We start from the raw sequence: 17,750 nt of genomic DNA on the forward strand, positions 1-17,750 counted from the left end.
TCTGTGAATCATGGCTCTATGAGAGTCACAGTCACATAGTCACCCACCCCAACATCAGAAAAACACTGAGGTAGATGCAGTGTTTATTTGCTATATGCCCACCCAGGTACTGTCAAGTATCCCAAAATCTCATTTTGGTGGGAAGAAAGGCTTTAATACCTTTGGGTGTATTTTTATTTAAGCTCTAAGCCTGAATGCAGTGCACTCACCTGACATGTTCAGACTTCCTAATACTCACAGTGCAGAGTACTCAATATCTTAAAAGAAAGCTGAAATCTATCTTTATTTTAGCAATACCTTTCACCCATAAAGGAGCTCCAAGTGACTTGCTATTTTTGGATCACTGAAGACTCATGTGCTGTCTTGGTGGTGGCAGGTTGTTTGAGAGGGGAGCTACTCTAGATATATAGATATACTCTAGATACTATAGAGAAAATCTATAGGTGGCTTCAGAGAATAATCTGGGAGCAAATTCTGCCTTCAACATCTTGGAAAAGAGCAGAAGTTGTTTCTGACAAAAGAAAAAAAGAAGGCAAAAGTTGAGGTACTTTTCTACTATCTCTACAGGTGCAGCTCTATTAATAAACTACTGATTTGGAAACAGAGATCAGACTCTGTTCATGCAGCTTTCAAAAGGCTGTAAGATGACTGTCATGGAGGGAATTTAGTGTCACCTTGGGAAGAAAAAATGAATGTTTCAAAGGTGGCTTTAAAGCTGTCTCTGCTTGTTGAGGAAGGGCACAAAAAAGGTAATAATTAAACAAGGGAATGAGGCCTTCCCTGGCTTAGGCAAAAATCTGCTTATTTTGCTTGTACCCTTTAGCACAGTACAAAGGTTCTCTTGTGTTTTTCAAAGATACTTAGATGTGACTTCTGTTTATTTAAAGAATTTATTTAATTTTGGAGTTTAAAATGTTCTGTTGTTTAGTTTCAATAGCTGGGCAAAACTGTTGTAATCTTCCAGAAATTAAGCAATTTTGTCATGTCACATTATTTGGCACTTGAAATGCATGAGCACGTGTTGTTTGTTGGCTTTCTTTTTTAAGATTAAATCAGCTTTATAGGGCACTGCAAGAGCTTCATAGAGGTTTTATTGACCATAAACTGAATGTTTCTGAAGGTGGAAAAATTACATTAGGGGGACCAGGTTCTTAAAACAAAAAAATATTATTTTAAATTTGTTTTTAATGATATCACAGCCAAGGACAGGTTACCAGTGTTTCATTCAAGGTTTGGCAGACAGTGGAAGGAACACTAAATTTGTGGTTTCTCCTCCCACATGAAGACTGAAATGAGCATCCCAAACCCAAAAATATCTCAAATATCACAAGTCTTTAAAATATTGGAACTACTCCTGATGTTTAGGAGTCACTTTTTTTTGTTTATTTTGGGGTTTTTTTTCTGTTTTGTTTTGGGGTTTTTTTGGTTTTGTTTGTTTGTTTACTTGGGGTTTTTTTTGTTGTTTGGGGCTTTTTTTTTGGGGGGGGGTGGTTGTTGTTGTTGTTTTACTGAACCTGTTAAAAAAATGCCAAAGTTTTCCACACAACCTCATGGTTTTGGGAAGCAGAGCTTGTGTCTGGCACTGTCCTGCAATACACAGGCATGGTGTGCTGGGTGAATGGGTGAAGGTAACTTGGTTTTCCTATGAGAACAAAATTTTACAAGGACCATTTCCGTCATCATCATTAAACCTGGAGGACAAACTCCTCCTTCAAAATCTAGCTGTGAACTTCAGTTTCTGGAAGAATGCCAGATGAGCACAGGTGGAAGAATGTGTGGGGTTTGGACATGGTATACTTTTCCTTCTTCCCCTGTTTTTAAATTTGGAATTAGCAGCAAATAAAATGCAGGGAGAATTTATGACTAACAGACTTTGGTGAATCATTATTGCTCTTTTTTTTTGCCCTGTTTACAAATTAGTAAGATACCACGGGCCTCTTTCTGCTGACTCCTGCTCAGAAAATGCAGTTTTCTTTAGTCTCTGATAATCCTGAAATTTGGAAAATGTGCTTTGAATCAGTGCCCCTGGGAGAAGAGTTTGTCATGTTGCTTCGTGAGGACCTTCAGTGATTAGAGTGACTCACACTTGAGTGGCATCATGCTGCACATACAAATTAAAGAAGCTGTCATACAGCCTATTAAGACTGTGCTCTTTATCCTATATTAATATACCCTTTATAGAAGCATCACCTCATATGATGTGCAAAGATAAAGACCTAGATTTATTTTGAATTGTATAATTGATATTTTTGGGGTAGCTTTTTAATTCTTCAGTGATTTCCAGTTTTGTTTCTCATTGGTAGGTTCATTTTAAGCAATAATGTGCTTATTCTACCATCCAAATCCTACCTCTGAAACAGCTCTGGAACAAATACCTGGGGTTTTTTCTGTTACTTTTCCTTTTATTCTTGAGCACGTTTGACTTCCACTTAGTGGGTGTGTAGTGGGTGGCTGGGTTGGCTGGTAGGGCTAACACATGAGAAACTACAATTATATCTTGATGTGAGTGTGCACAGTCTGCCCACCCAGGTGATTCATTCACCCCTGCGTGTGCAGGGCAGAAAGAAAAGATCTCCACTTGTGCCTGACACTGGTAACATTTTACTCCCACTCTGTGACCAGCTAGGAGAAATCCAGTGGGGAATTTGGTACTTAATTTCTGGTTTTGTTGGAGGCCTCCTGGTAGCTACAGATGAGTCATGTGTTCAGACCAGGTTGTTTGCTGGAGTGTGCAATGTGAATTTTGTGACTCAGATGGGCTCAGATTGCCTGTCCATCACAGGCCTTAAACACTACAACTTTTTTCCTTTTTCCCATGTGAAATTCTTTGTTCCTGGAGTCACTTGGAATAGTTTTGCGGGGAGCACCACAGGAAGAACTCAAACCTCAGAACAGAATGTTCTGGGCTGGAAAACAAAGGAATCTTACATGCTCTGCTATACTAAAATGGTAGCTTGTTTTACTTTTGCTGTGTTGGTCAGTTGGTTTTTTTTTTTTTTTCCTTCTGATATGCCTGGTAATTTCATTTTCTTTCATCCTTGTTTTTGAAAGTAATTAAGAGGATTATTCCAACACATTACAAAGGAAAAAAAAAAAAAAGCAGAGGAAGGCAAGCATGTAAATTCATCTTGGGGGAAGGATTAGCTGCCTCTCTTGGTTGTGGTTTTTGTTATTTTATTTATTTTTCATACAAGTGAACCAGGACATTTCCTTGGAGACTGATGAATCTTACTTGTTTGTCGTTGCCTTATCTGCTGAAAGCAAATAGATAACAGGTAATTGCAATAAAAGATAATAACCCAGGCAGAAGGGGTATAAGGTTATTTAAGTGTTTATGTTCATGTGTGTTTAAAATTATTACAGACATGGGAGATGAATGCAATCTGAGCCAAGTGGGGTTTTGAAGAGCTGTGTCATGATTTGCAGTGTTCTCTCTGCTCTCTCAGAGCAGCACTGAGGGGAATTATTTGGTGGTTTTCTACCCAAAACAAGGAGGCCTCAGCGTTCTTCCTTTCTGCCTTACCCCTTTCAAGATAGTCCCTCTTCCTGGGACCCCATCCTCCAGCTCATTAAATCCCTTTTTGAACATGAGTAACTGGCTTTTTCTTCTCTCTTTCTGCTTTTTGGTGTTAGATCCTGCCAGGATAAATGCAGGGTCATGGGATTTGCCCCTTCTGTTTGTCATGTTATGTGAAATTACCCTGGGGAAAGGGCATAGTGGGGCTGCCAGTTTTGATTTGGTTTGGTTATTACATGAACATATTCAGTTCCTAGTGACATCACAGTTCTCTGCAGCTCCAGTGAAGGCATCCTCTTTTTTTTTTTTAATGTCTCAATAGCTGGGGCTTCCCTGAGAGCTTCCCTAGGGCTTTGTTTTTAACTCTGGCTGTCGTGTATTTAGACTTCAGGTTGTATTACACGTTACCAGGTAATTAAAAGGATCTTCAGGTTACCTGTGGAAGTCATTGCTGCAGAGCTCAAAGTCCCTACCCCATGGATGTGACACCAGCTCCAGAGAATAGCTGGGCTGCTGCCTAAAGTTGAGGTTTTGTATTTATTTCTCTCCATCAGTGGAGGATCAGTGTAACATGAGCACTGTGCATTGTGCATTTAAGACAGCTTGACATGGGAAGGTGAACTTTTGTTTTAATAACTTTTTTTTAACTTTTGAATTTACAAGGTCTTTGTAGGAATGGCTCCTGAAAGTATCCAGGTTGCTTGGGCCATCTATAATAGTTATTTTTATGGCCATGTGTAAGATAAATGTCAGCATTTTTTGCCTTGATTCTGGGTGGAAAGTGCCCCCAGTTTCCTTGGTGGCCCCAGTGGAAGGACTCTTGTGTCCCTTAACTGGCTTTTCAGTGCTACAGAGGCTGGACAAGAGGAGAGGACTGATTATTTCTGTGTGATGCTGCAGATGTGAGAGAGCAAATATCTGCATTTGTGTTAAATAAACCAAACCCTGGATTTACATGCACTCAGGGGTTCTTCAGAACAGAAACCCCTTATTTTGCCCCTTTCTTCACAGGGACTTTGTGAGCAGCATTTTCCTGGGAGGGAGTGCTGGTGGCTGATGTGAGTGAGGCCCCCAGCCAGCTGGCAGCAAATTGTGTTTTAGAGGCTTGGCCTTTGTGAGCTGAGGAGAGCAAAATGATCCATCTGCTCACCATGCCCTGGGTCTGTTTGCATTCACAGGAAGGAAATCTGAAAAATGTGCTTATCCCAGGCTCTAGACACCTTTTGGCAGCCACTCTAATAAGTCAGTTTAGAGTGATAATCAAAGCCAACAGTTTTCATCACAGAATTTTCTAACTGCAGGAGCAGAAGTTAAAACAAACAAGATACCACTGTCTTTACACAGGGGAGGTATGGGAGAGGATACCTCACTTAACCTTTCACTTTTCCTCATTCCACTCAATAAAAAGATAAGCTTTTTAACAAACTGTGAATTTATGGAGATTGAAAGAGCTAAATTGTGGATGCCTCATCCAATATCCTGGAGGAAGCCCCATTCTTACATACACAGGAGTGTTTGGTGCCATCTAGATGGGCAGGCTTTGATGACAAGGTGCAAGGTGCATTTACATTTCTCAACAAATGTTCAGATTCTGTTAAGGTAGATATTTTTTATTTTCCTTGGAATTGGCTGCCTTGTTCCACTGTTTGCTGGAATCAGTTGAGTTTACCCCAAGTAACTTCCACCTTCCATCTGCTTCTCTCAGCTGAGCATAATATTTGCTTGTAATTCTTAGAGATCATTCGAGGATATATGGAGTATATGGATGTTATTTATCTGTTTGTAGTGTCTTTCTGCTACTCATTTCCTCCTCCAGGATCCTCAGCAGTGAAATTGTGCTATTTTTGGGAAGAAAGTCTGTCAGGTGACCATGTACACTTAAAGACCTGCTGTGGTCTGCTGTGGTCACTCTGTTTGTGACATGCAGGTCCCAGTGGATGCTTTATCTGATGGGTGCAGGCCTCTGTCCAGACAGATCTGTAAGCCTATTAAGACTGTCATCTAACTGTCAATATTTCCTTTTTTTTATATATAGTATAAGATAACAAAAATAGATTATACTGACACCCTCCTCCAGTGAAATCTAAAACATACGTTTTTCCTCCTCCACACAGGAAAGGGATACTTGCAAAAGCTCCTTGGGAAGCCTTGCAGGAGCTTGTGTGTGCTCAGCTTGATTTGCTGTTAAATAGACACTCTCAGACTGCAGTGTAGCCACTCCAGTTCCTTTGGGAGGCAGAGGTGCTAAGGAGAAGTTGAGCTCAGTGCTTACAGCAGCTTTCATTCAGCAACAGCATTTCACAGGAGGGGAGGTGAAAATGCTTCCTATGCTGATACTGGATGTGCTCCCTCCACGTGGATCATCTGTGTGATCTGAAACAGAAGATCCATCTTTTGAGAGATGCCCTGGTGTGGTTGTGATATTTTATGAAAATCCCTTTGCTAGGATTTTCTTCTCCTGAGAAGCTGAAGGGCCTCAGCTTCAAGTGTAAACAATTTGTTATCTGCTGCTGTGGAATGCAGCAGGTGCTTCCTCGGTTGGTCAGTCTGGGATGTTTCTACTTGGTGACCAATCGAGGAGGCAGCAGCTCTTGGACTCTCTGGGAGTTACAGAACTCTGTTATTCATTCCTTTCTATTCCTGTCTCACCTTCTGATGAATCTTTCTCTCTGTTCTTTGTAGTATAGTTTTAGCGTGGTCTTTTTTAATGTAATATATATCATAATATAATAAACCAGCCTTCTGAAATGGAGTCAAGATCTCTCCTTTGCTTCACCAAGTCCTGACTGCCCAGAACACCCACGGCAATACCCTGGTGTTTGCTTTGCAGGCTATGCCCACTGGAAGGGTCAGGTGTTGAATTCAGATGAGCTGCACGAGCTTTACGAAGGACTGAAGCTGAACAAGGTCAACCGCTACGATTATGTGCTCACAGGTAAGAGGAGCTTGTTCCCTGCACTTCCCAGCAGATGCAAACAGGGCTGAAGAAACGTAAAACATATCCCTCCTTGTTGCGAGCCGAGCAATTAAAATTTCAGCTGTATGTTATAGTCTGAACTGGCTGGTGCTGTTTAGCTTGGAGCAGCCAGAGTTCTCCAGCTGGGAGGTTGTAACTGGGTAGGTAAATTGATCCCCTTGTATCATTTACAGACTTGTGCAGGCCAGGCATGTACAGGCTCACTTAATGTTTTGGGAGTGCCTCTGTTGGAACAATGGATGTGGAATGTCAGAGTATTATTTTTTAATTTATTAGGAAGACATGAGTCTAACCCTTTCTCCCAAGTCTGCGTTACTAGCACTCTGCAGCATGATTTTATTAACAGTTGCCTTGATTTTTTTTTCTGTCCTTGATTTTTTTTTTTAACTTGATCTTTAAGGCTTACTGCTTTGGACAGTGAGCAAAGTATGAGTAGAGTTGGGTCTTGGTTTTGACTGTCATATATCTTGATTTTTTGCTCTTGTTACTGTGGAGGTCATCTGAGTGAATCCAGTTCTGCAGTGTTTTTTTCTGCTTGCACTAAGTGTTTATAAATACAAGCAAAGAGAATTTCTGGTAGAATACTTCATAGAAAGGAGAGATTCCACAAGAAGTTTTTAGTAAAAATTTCTTCTCACCCAATTCCTGCTTCTCAGAAGTAGGTTACTGATCAGATTTCACCTCAGTAAGAGCTGTGCTTGTGGTTTGGATAACAGTATCAATTTCTTACAGCAGTGAACAGGGACTTTTTAAAGGTAAGCAGAAATACATGACCAGATTTGATTGATTTCATGGCTTCCACATGCAGGAATGTTCTTTGTACACAGGGAAAACTGGAAATTTTAAGTGCATAGCTTACAACTCCAAAGCAGTCATTCTGGCTTAAAGGGTGTGGCATGTCCAAAGAGATATTATCAGGGTTTTTTCAAGGAATATCTCCAAAATAAGGGAGGCTGAATAGCAAATAGATTGAACTAAGGTTAAGAAATTAATTTTGGCATAAATGGGTTCTTTGTTATTGAGAAATAGATAAACACCCTTTCTTTCCTGGAAGGAACTCACACAGAGAACATTTCCAGGAAAAGCACACTGTATTGTAGCAATTTTCAGGAGATGTTAGTGTGCAAAATTTATAAATAATATTTGAGTATTCTTTTAGCAGAAAGGTTCCTTTCTTATTTCACTTCCAACTCTTGGAAAAGACCTCTACTCCTTTTCTTATCACTGGTAAAATGGATGTAAGAGATAAAAAATGGTAGAAGGAAAATAAAAATCTTCAGCAAAAATGAATTTGGGAGAAATAGGGATTATTTATTAGTAAAAGTTTTTTAAAATAGGATTTTTGTATGTTGTTCAAGTTTGTTTTAAGATCTCATTTGCTGCAGCCATTTTTAGTACGAACAAAAAAAGGCACGGGTGGAAAGAGCAGTAATTTCTGAACATCTAATAACACTTTTTGTGTTTTAGTCTTCAGCTGCACTGGGGCTGAACTTAAAACCCATTTTTTTTTAAATTCAGGGCCAAAAGTCAGATTTTTTTCTCTTCAAGCAGTTATTCACTGCAGTGCACAACTACTTTGTACCACAAACAAGCTGGATATGATTATTTAAACACTGAAAAGCAATTTATCAGCAGGTGGGATTTGACTGTTAATTGTCTGATGATTGTAGATATCTCAGCTGAGATTAAAATTATTATCTTTAGGCCAGTTAATAACAAGGTAACACTCCATGGACTTTTTGTGACAGTTAGTTATTTGTAGATCTTCTTGTATTTGTTCCATTTACAGCAAGACACTCAAGGTAAGAGATGAATTGGAGTTCAGTGTGAGTGTTTTAAACACTTCTGTCAGTGATGTACAGTATTATTTTCAGTATTATTATTATTTACTCAATGTTATTAGTATTATTTTCCAGCCAGTCTGCCATCACAGGTCATTAAAAAAATATCTTTGCTTGACTCTTTTGATTGATTATCAGCATTTCACGGATAAAATCCAGCATTTTGAAAAAAATCTTTTCAATTTCTCTGCAGCACCCAAGAATTGATCAATTTTTCAATTGTAGAAAAAAACCTCCAAAATCTACTTTTTTAATGTAGTTTAAAATATTTTATTAGAGTGGACATTTACAAGGACATTGAAATATGCTGCCTTGCTAAAAATAATAGTATTAAATCAGAGAATCACACAATATGCTGAGTTGGAAGGGACTCACAAATATTGAGTCTAGCTCCTGGCCCTGCCCAGCACCTCCCCAAGAAATGAACTACCATAAATTAAAATCAAATTGATAATTCGTAAATGTTGTAACTAAAGTTATTACATAAATATATAAATTAAGGAACACCTATAAAATTTAAAAACTGGTGATTAAATAAGAATATTGTGTAGCTAGCATTGTGCTGGGGGACTTGAAATACAGTAAAACTTATTTCCAGCTTATTTCACTGCCAAGCCTGAAAAATAGGAACTTTATTGGTATTTTGGAGAGTGCTCTAAAATTATCAAGGTTAAATCTCTATTGCATTAATGTGTTGGACTCTATCAGCATGAACACTATCAATAATAAAAAAAATGGCTCAAGACAGAGCATGAGAAAAGTATATGGAATTTTGAAAAAATTTCTGTTTACTGCATAAAAAATAATACTGATCAAAATATTGTTTTTAATAAAGGGAATGTTTTTTCCTTCTAGCCTGACCTTTGTTCATATATGTTCAAGCATTTTGAAGTTACATGAGCCTTTCCTATAGAACATTCTTAGTAAATGGATTTTTAAGGTTATACTTGTAGTTGTGCAAGCACTGTCTGAATTTGTATTACAACCTGTTATTCCTGAGTCAACTGCTGAAATACCTCTCTTATAAAAATGCATTTATCCAAAGAATGAGAAGTATGCAGCATTCCTGTCTAAAACTAAAACCAGCAAAAGTGTTCATGAAATTGGACTTCAAAGGTGGTTTTGGTTTGTTGTTTTTTTTTTCCTGAAAGGGTATACAAGAGACACATCATTTCTTGCAATGGTGGTGGATATCGTCCAGGAGTTGAAGCAACAAAATTCTAACCTCGTGTATGGTAAGGATGTGCATTATAATCCTTCCTGCTTCCTCACTGAGTATGCTCATCATTTTCACATTCTAGGATGGAAACGCTGTTCTGATGTTACACAACACTTCTGGTCTGTCTGGAGCCAGCTGGGCCTGCAGGGATGTTGCATTTCAGCTTTAGGTGGTCAGGGAGGTGGGGTTTTATCTCTGCGTTTGCTGCCTTTCAGTGAGCTTCTTATTATGCCATCCAAAGGAGAGTGTGCCTTGAGGACTGGTTGTCTGTATCCAGGAGAAAATAAAAATCCCAGCCAGCTGCTGCTGCTAGCTCAGAGGCTGTGTGTGCTGGCAGATGAAACCTCTCCTTGATTTCCAAGTCAGCCAGAGCAGGACAGGCTCTCCCATGTCACCCTGCCACGGTTCCACGTCACGTCCCAGAAATGTCCTGCTTTGCCTCATAAGCTTCATGATTTAACCTTGAACTCCAGGGCTTTTTTAGCTCTGGTGCTTTCTAATATTCCCCAGGACTAGCCAGGGAGTGAGAGGCTCCAGGCTTCAGCCTGGGAGAAGAGATTTCTTCTTTCCCTTTCTTGCTCTCCCGAGTGTTTCAGGAATTTTGAACATAACCAGCATAGGCTTGAATTTCAGCTGATGGGGCAAAGTCAGTGAGGATTTAGTGGGATAAAAAGCTGGGGATGATGGTTTGAGCTGTCATCTTCAGGCTCTGTAAACAGCGTGGCCAGGAAATATCTAGAATGATTGGCAGGATTTGCAGGGTGTTGTACTGAGCGGTGATACCTGACTTCAAATTAACAAAGCATAGGTCTTAATTAGCAGAATATAGCAGAGAAATCTTGTCTGGGCTTTGTTGCTTTTTAGTCTTTATTTACATGATTGGATTGTCAAATTCTTCATAGCCTTGTGTGAAAGCTAAAGACTCTTTTGGAATATGAACAGAAAGAGACATCTCACTGTGTAGAACAGGAAGGAAGTGGTCAGGTGGTGAGATCACAACAAGGCTTCTAAGATCCTGTAAGTTTAATAAATAGATTCTAACGTAAAGAAAATATTTTTTTAAATGTAAAACAAATTGCCCTCTTTTTATTCATAGAAACTTCCTGAAATACTGAGATCGATTTGATACCTTTGGATTTGTGCTTCTTTTTGATCTTGCTTAAAGATCTTTCAATGTTCCTTTTTGAAGTGCAATGCTAGGCTGTTTCCATCCTCACTGAGGACACTTGGAGGGAGTTGTCAGTACTGCTGGTGATCCAGAACCTGTGCCAATCGTGTTAATACCATTACACCAAGTACTTTGGCATGAATTTTCTTATTGTTTCATTATAACACTTTATTTAATACACACACAGCATTTTGGTGTGTACATTTGGAATATATTTTTTCACACTAAAGTAAAAATAGGACACTTTTCAGAGCTGTTATCTTCTCCCATATTTCTCCCCTCCATACTACCATTCTAGAAAACTTTTTAAGGCACATGACCTACTCTTTCAAAATTAGCAGCTGCCAGATACAAATTTCAGTGTGCTACAAGAGCTGTGAGAGTGTGTAAGCTTTGAAGTGCTCAATGCTGTTCTGTAGCCACCACTGTAACCTAAAATTTCTCCTTCCCACCAGGGTCTTTATAACTGTACCCTATTTCTAAACCTAAATTTCTTTCCAGTGTGTGATCCAGTGATGGGTGACAAGTGGAATGGAGAAGGCTCTATGGTGAGTCCTTTTCTGTTTGGATTCTCTGTGTAGTGAATGTTTGTTGTATAAAGATGTACAAAGATTTATTATTTTTTAAACAACAAAAAAAAAAAGGTGCTTTACCTTAGTGTGGCTTTGGATCCCAGAATCAAGTAAGTTTGTACTTAAACTTCTTGGTTTTGAATGAGATTGGTATCTGGAAAGAATGACAAATGCCCAGCCCTGGGATTATTTCTGGCTCTCTCCTGAGACAACAGAGGGTATACAGACCCTGTCCACAGGAAAATATTCCCCTACAGACCCTGTCCACAGGAAAATATCCCCCTGCTCCCCATCCTTGTCTCTCTGGAGTTCTCTCAGCATCTCTCCAGAGCTGTGTTCTGGCTGGTAGCCTGGGTGCCATTGTCAGTCATCCTGGGAATTGACACAGCCCTGAAGCCTAAATGAAGATGACTTAATTCGTGTGGGATCTGACAGCTGTTGGACTCTGGGCTGGGATCAGTGACAGAAAGGTCCCATGTGCCAATACCAGGCTGCACACTGACAAAAATCCATTCATTTTTAATCCATTTTTTTTTTACAAAACAGTTTGGTTTGGAGGTAAGGACATGATTGAACTGGGACTCTGTATTTCCTAATGCTGCTGTGTCACCTTGGTGAGAGAGAACTTCAAAGTTCCTCACCCAGGCATCATTTCCTTTTAATGCTGCCAGTTTATGTCCATCTCCTTAAAAATGGTGCTTCCCATCACCTCCAGGTAAGAAAGGGTTGTTGGTGACAGCGTCCCCAGCTGTAGGATGCTCTGCCCCTGCAGTTGCAGAGTTTGGAGCTGTCAGGTCACTCAGTGGCAGCAGGAGTGGTGGTTGAGGGAAGGAGAGTTGCAGTCCCACATCTCAGACACTGCTGACAACTCCTGGCTCTGTTTTTTCCTCCCCAGTATGTGCCCAAGGATCTCCTGCCAGTCTACAGGGACAAAGTTGTACCTGTTGCAGATATAATCACTCCTAACCAGTTTGAAGCTGAGTAAGTGTGTGTTTCTTTTTCTAGCCAAATAAACTTGTGGAAAAAAAAAAGCAGGGAACACTGATACCCCTTAATTTTATTTGTTTCAATATAGTACCTTATGCATGTAGGTGTTGGGTTTTGGGTTTTAGCTGTTAGTTTTAAGTGGTGTTTTTCAGATGACCTCAATTGCTGCATGTCAAAACCAATAAAAAATCCAGGAGTTATGTGAGGAAAAGATTCTTCTTGTTTTCTTCAGTGTCTTATTTTCATGATTATTTCTTATTATCACCAGAGGCCTGTTTCTTGGACAGGTTAAAAAATACCTTCCCCATCCTTACCCATTGCTATGAAAATTTTTGTTATGTGACAGAATATCAGAACTGAAATAGTTTGGTTCAAATTCCGCCCCCCACAAAAAATTAGACTCAGAATTACCACCGTGGGAACATCTCAGAGGATCTAAGAATTTAAATGCCTCCTGCCTGTCCTGTGTACCCAGTTGTGACTCTTTGGTCAGGAGATAATCTGTGGTGGTGCAGCACAGGCTGTGCCCTTAAGGGGAGGGAGCAGCTAGATGGGAGAGGGAGAGAAAACACTTGTGAGGGAATGTTTGTGATGCAGGGCTCTCTGGAGGAGGCAGGGTAGGGCTGCTGTGAGTGCACTGTGTGTCTGTGCACGTAGCTCTCAAACACCGAGGTCTGGGCCAGCAGACCGTGGAGCTACAGATGGGTTTGGCCTGTTTGGTGCAGTCCCAGCTTTCCTCCTCTGAAAGGGCAAACAAACAGTCTCTGCCTGGAGAATTCCTGCTCTTTTAAGGTTCCTGTTTCATTTTCAGGTTACTCACAGGCAGGAAGATTTACACAGAAAAAGATGCACTGGAGGTAAGTGGGCGAAGGGTGGGGTGTGTGTGACATCTCTCTGCATTCCTGCCTGCAGTGCTGCAGTTTGCCTTCAGCCTTGGAGTCACTTTGGCCTCTGTCCTTGCCATGTGTTCATCATTAAAGCTTGTACACTTCAGGCACAAAAGGTTTCCTGTTTCAGTGTCAGAATTCCAAAGAAACTTCCCAAAAGAGCTCCAGATAAAGGGATTACAGTGGTAGTGAGAACATCTCTCTGAACTTGCTTTCTGCAGTGAAGGAGCAGTGGCAGCAGCACACGTGGCAAATACCCAGACAATGCCAGCTCTGTGGATATTATTTGGTTGGGGTGAAAACCCCAGGGGAACCTGTTTGGGGCTCTGCTGTCCACATTCAGCAATGCTGAGTGTGAGGACAGCTTTTCCCCATTCTCCCAGATAAATCCACAGCACTGACAGCTGCTGTCATTGCCACACAGAGCTGATAGATGGCCTGCAAGTAGATTGCATGGAGGTGTAATGATTTGCCCTTTCACACAAAGTGAAGAAAATAAAAACTGGTAGGGCTTGGTGGCGAAGGACAAATAGAAATCCGGTTTTATAGATGTCTTGGGAAGGGCTGAGCTCTTTGTTTTGTTGGCTACTCAAGTGCTTTCATAACGGACTGATGCAATTCCCTCCAGTTTGGTTTTGAACTTCAAAAGAACACAACATCTTTAAACAAGCAGCAGCTGCAGTGGCACCCTGGAGAGTAGCTGGGGGTCTGTCAGCCCAAATGTTTGTTGTTTTTTTTTGCTATAGCGACATCAAACAACACGGGTTGGTCACCATCCCTTCACAGCAGGAAGCAGCTACAGAGATCTCATCTCTTTGAGTTCCCACTGCCCTCAGTTTTACATTACCCCACTGTGCTGGGTGAGGATAACAGCAACCTGCAACTCAGTTCTTCTGTTCTCATCTCACCAGTGGAACCAGTCTTGAGAAGCACATAATTAGCTGAGCAGCCATTAGTTTTAAATTTGCATACTTCAGCTGCAAACCTGATTTGCATGTGCTAAACAGTTTTGCCAATTAGTCTTCTGACTGAATAATGCCATAGCTCTGATTTGTGATGGGCTTTAAAAAAAATCCCTCCCAAAAAGATGGAATTATACTTAGAAATGGAAATATTTTTTTAAAGAAGTTGTTTGCAGGATACTTTAATCTGTTTTGTCTTTCCAGCTGCATGTCATATATGGTTCTGAGTAATAATCCATGCTGGAATTTGTCCCTTTTAAAGGTGGCAGGAATTCTGGCATTGATTTCCATGATTTCATGCTTGCTGTCCTTTCCTTAACAAGACCTGTGATGACAGTAGTGTCTTCTAACAGAAAATTAAGCATGATGTGATATTAATGTAGAAAGGACTAAGTCCTACAACTAAAGACAGTGGAGATTAGGGTCCCTGATTGTGACTGAGGAATGAAATTTAGTTGAATATTCCTGCCCAGACTGATTGTGTCAGTGTGTGCTGGTGGATTTACTGCTTCTCCAAAACCCCACTGATGTCTGTGCAAAGAGGTCTGACAGATGAAGAAACTTGGAGGCTTAGACAAGAAAGAAAAGCAATAAAGTATTAAAAAATAGCAGAAATAAATCCTTATCATTCAGCTGCTCATGAGTCATAGCTAGCCTGAGAGGGTTTTTAGTTAAACTATTCTGGGAGAATTAATATTTTATCCATGTTTTATACTAAACTCATTATTGAAGTCATTCTTTTTTCTGTGAAATCAAAATCACTTCTGTCTGTAAAAACCAATTGTGATGTCAGCAGCAGAGTATTAATGAGTTCAAGTGAGGAACACAGAATGGAAATACATCTGCAAAAGTTTATAATTTACAGCTGTAGTTTGGGGGTTGAAACAGAATGAGAAAAGAAGATTAAGATAGACACACTTGTGCCTGTGATTTAGCTTTTTAAATTTTTGGTAACTCTAAAAGTAGTAGCTAAATAAGATTTCATGACCTGGAGTTGTTGGCTTTCTAGAAAGTGCTTCAGGATGCCAGATGAGGTGCATGTGTCTGTATATTTATTCTCTTACTCTTTTGACAATATGTTCTGAAAACATGATGCAGGCAAAAATTCTGATCACAGCTGAAACCGAGTAATCTTTCCAGAGGAACATCCAAAGATAACACAAACAGAAATACTTGTATATTTTAACAAGTGTTTACATTTAAATGTGGGTGTTTTGATTCCCCTAGTTCAAAGTAATGCCCCTGATTCAAGTGGGACTGGTTTTTTACTCTTTACAAAAGATGGCAAAATAAGGTGTTTGTTAAAAATCCTCAGTACTATGAATGAAAGTTTATTGCACGCATATTGCAGTGACTGATTCCTGCCTTTTTGCACACTGAAAGGTAATGGATATGCTCCATGCCATGGGACCAGAGACTGTGGTGATCACAAGCTCAGATCTACAGGCACCTCTAGGAAATGACTACCTGATTGCTCTGGGAAGCCACAGAAAAAGTAAGTGAAGAGCTCCTTCCTTACCTGTGCTCTCCTTTAACCCGTCTGTGCTTGCAGTCACTCCTTGAAGAAGTAGCTCCATCTGCAGTGCATGGAGCAGCACAGATTCCTAAGTGAGCCCCTTGTCCTGCAGTAATATCAGCACTGGTGAGGCTGGGGCTGCTCCATGAGGGAGGACAGGAGCTGAGTGTGATCATAGCCCTGGCAGGACTCTGTCCCCACCCACAGGACCTGAATAAGGTCAGCAGGACAGGGGGGTGGTGGCAGACAGGTCCCAGTGACAGTCCAGAATTAGGGAGGCGAGCCAGGTCTGAGATGAATCTGGAAAATTCAGTAAGTACCTCAGGACAGCAGGGCTGTGCACAGGAATATCTGCACCATATCTCAGGTGCCCAGGCCTGAGCTTCCCTGCAGCTCCTGGGCAGAGGAGGAGGATGTCCTGGGCAAGGTTTATGGGGACTCTTACAGCCCCTGGTGCTGACCCTGGCAGTGAGGATGTGAAACAGGAACGCATGTTTGAATGCTTTTCTGAAAAGTCACTCCGTCCTTCCTCTTAGCAGATTGTTCCTCCCTTGATAGGCTATAAAATACCTCCTGCTTCTTCTCTGTGCCCCCTTTTGTGCTGTCACCAGGACTCCCTGTGTGTTCAGACTGTCACACAATGTTTCCACCTGAGAAAGGCACAGTTTTGAGGGATGAAAATGAAGGTGGTAGCTCCCTCCTCCCTCTTAAATGAAGTATGTACAGCGTAGAAGTTGTAAATGCTGTCCCAAGCTGGCCAAGTTTTGGAAGGCTATACCTTTTAAAAGAGCTGATACAAAGTTTACAATTCTCCTTTATGTTCCAAACAGCAGAGGAATTCAGATCTGATAGTGACTTTTAAAAAGATTTCTTCTTAAATTCTAGTGATTGCTGTTGTATTAGTGGCTGGGTCTGTCACTTACCTGTGGATCTGTGTTGTAGCTAAAGCAGATGGTACCAGGATAACACAGAGAATTCGAGTGGAGTCTCCCAAAGTGGATGCTGTCTTTGTGGGAACAGGAGACTTGTTTGCTGCTATGCTTCTGGCATGGACACACAAGCACCCAAACAATTTGAAGGTGGGGGAGAAGTTGCTCATCTCTCTGCAAGTTTGGACCGAGTTTCTCTTGAGATTTTTAAAAACTTCTAACCTAGGACATTATTTAAATATTGTCTTCTCTTTTGGCTTTTTTTTTCTCACCTCAGAGAAAAAGCCACAGAATTTCCCTTTGGCCAAAAGGGACATTGAACAGCCATATTTCAGTTAGATTGATTTTGTAATTTTGCCAAATAGGATGTTGTTCTTTCTAGAGAGACAGATTGCATCCATGTTTACAATTACATTTTTTATCCCCACTTCATAATAAGCACTGAAAATAATTTCTCAAATCCATTTTTCTGTTTCTTTCCCTTAAGGACACAGAGTCCTTGATACAGTTATGATTTCTAATACCTCCTTGGGGAGAATTAAGTAAAAATTTTTTTTCCCCAAACTCTGCATTGCATAGTTGTCATCAAGTTTGTTTTGTCAGTTATGTTTTCCTCTTTAATAGCAGTTTTTTTGAAATAATATTAAGTAAAATTAAGTAATATTAAAGTAGGTAGCTGAAGTTTTACTGAACCCTAAATATGTTGTTGCAGGTGGCATGTGAAAAGACTGTGTCAGCCATGCAGCATGTTCTGCAAAGGACCATTAAGAGTGCAAAAGGTAAATTAAATTCATCCAGACCTCATTCCCGTGTTGTCTGGATTGGCATCAGAAGAAGTATTCAAGGAGCTTTCTGGGTTTCCTGACTAAAGGCATCCCCTCACTGCAGAGGCAGGCAGAGAATTTACAGAATGAGAGCTTGGTAGTTTAGTCTGCATGTTGCTGCTGTGTCCTCCAGGGCCATTTTTGACCAGAGCTGACTGCAGATGTCACTGTTTAGCTTGTGCTGGGTGACAGTCGTGCTGACTGTGCCTGAGTCAGCTCTGCAAAACCAGCAGAACTCGAGGAGATGCTGAGTTTGGTGTGCCAGAGAGCTCCTGCTTCAGCGTAGCTCACCCACTGTCCCTCTGAGTGTGTGTTTAGCACTGAGAGGGGTTTATCAAATAATCAATTTAT

The 17,750-nt window shown here is 40.6% G+C and overlaps 1 protein-coding gene across 1 annotated transcript in view; it reads left to right on the forward strand.

Moving 5' to 3' along the window:
* PDXK (pyridoxal kinase) overlaps positions 1-17,750 on the forward strand; it is a 46,801-nt gene that overhangs the window by 19,683 nt on the left and 9,368 nt on the right. The window contains exons 3-10 of the mRNA XM_038132567.1: positions 6,348-6,452; positions 9,487-9,570; positions 11,224-11,270; positions 12,190-12,275; positions 13,093-13,138; positions 15,514-15,625; positions 16,589-16,725; positions 17,288-17,354. Coding sequence (XP_037988495.1) covers positions 6,348-6,452; positions 9,487-9,570; positions 11,224-11,270; positions 12,190-12,275; positions 13,093-13,138; positions 15,514-15,625; positions 16,589-16,725; positions 17,288-17,354 — 684 coding nt within the window. The remainder of the gene's footprint in view (positions 1-6,347; positions 6,453-9,486; positions 9,571-11,223; positions 11,271-12,189; positions 12,276-13,092; positions 13,139-15,513; positions 15,626-16,588; positions 16,726-17,287; positions 17,355-17,750) is intronic.

This window comes from Motacilla alba, chromosome 1 (assembly GCF_015832195.1).
Source record: "Motacilla alba alba isolate MOTALB_02 chromosome 1, Motacilla_alba_V1.0_pri, whole genome shotgun sequence".
In the NCBI taxonomy this organism is placed as follows: domain Eukaryota; kingdom Metazoa; phylum Chordata; class Aves; order Passeriformes; family Motacillidae; genus Motacilla; species Motacilla alba.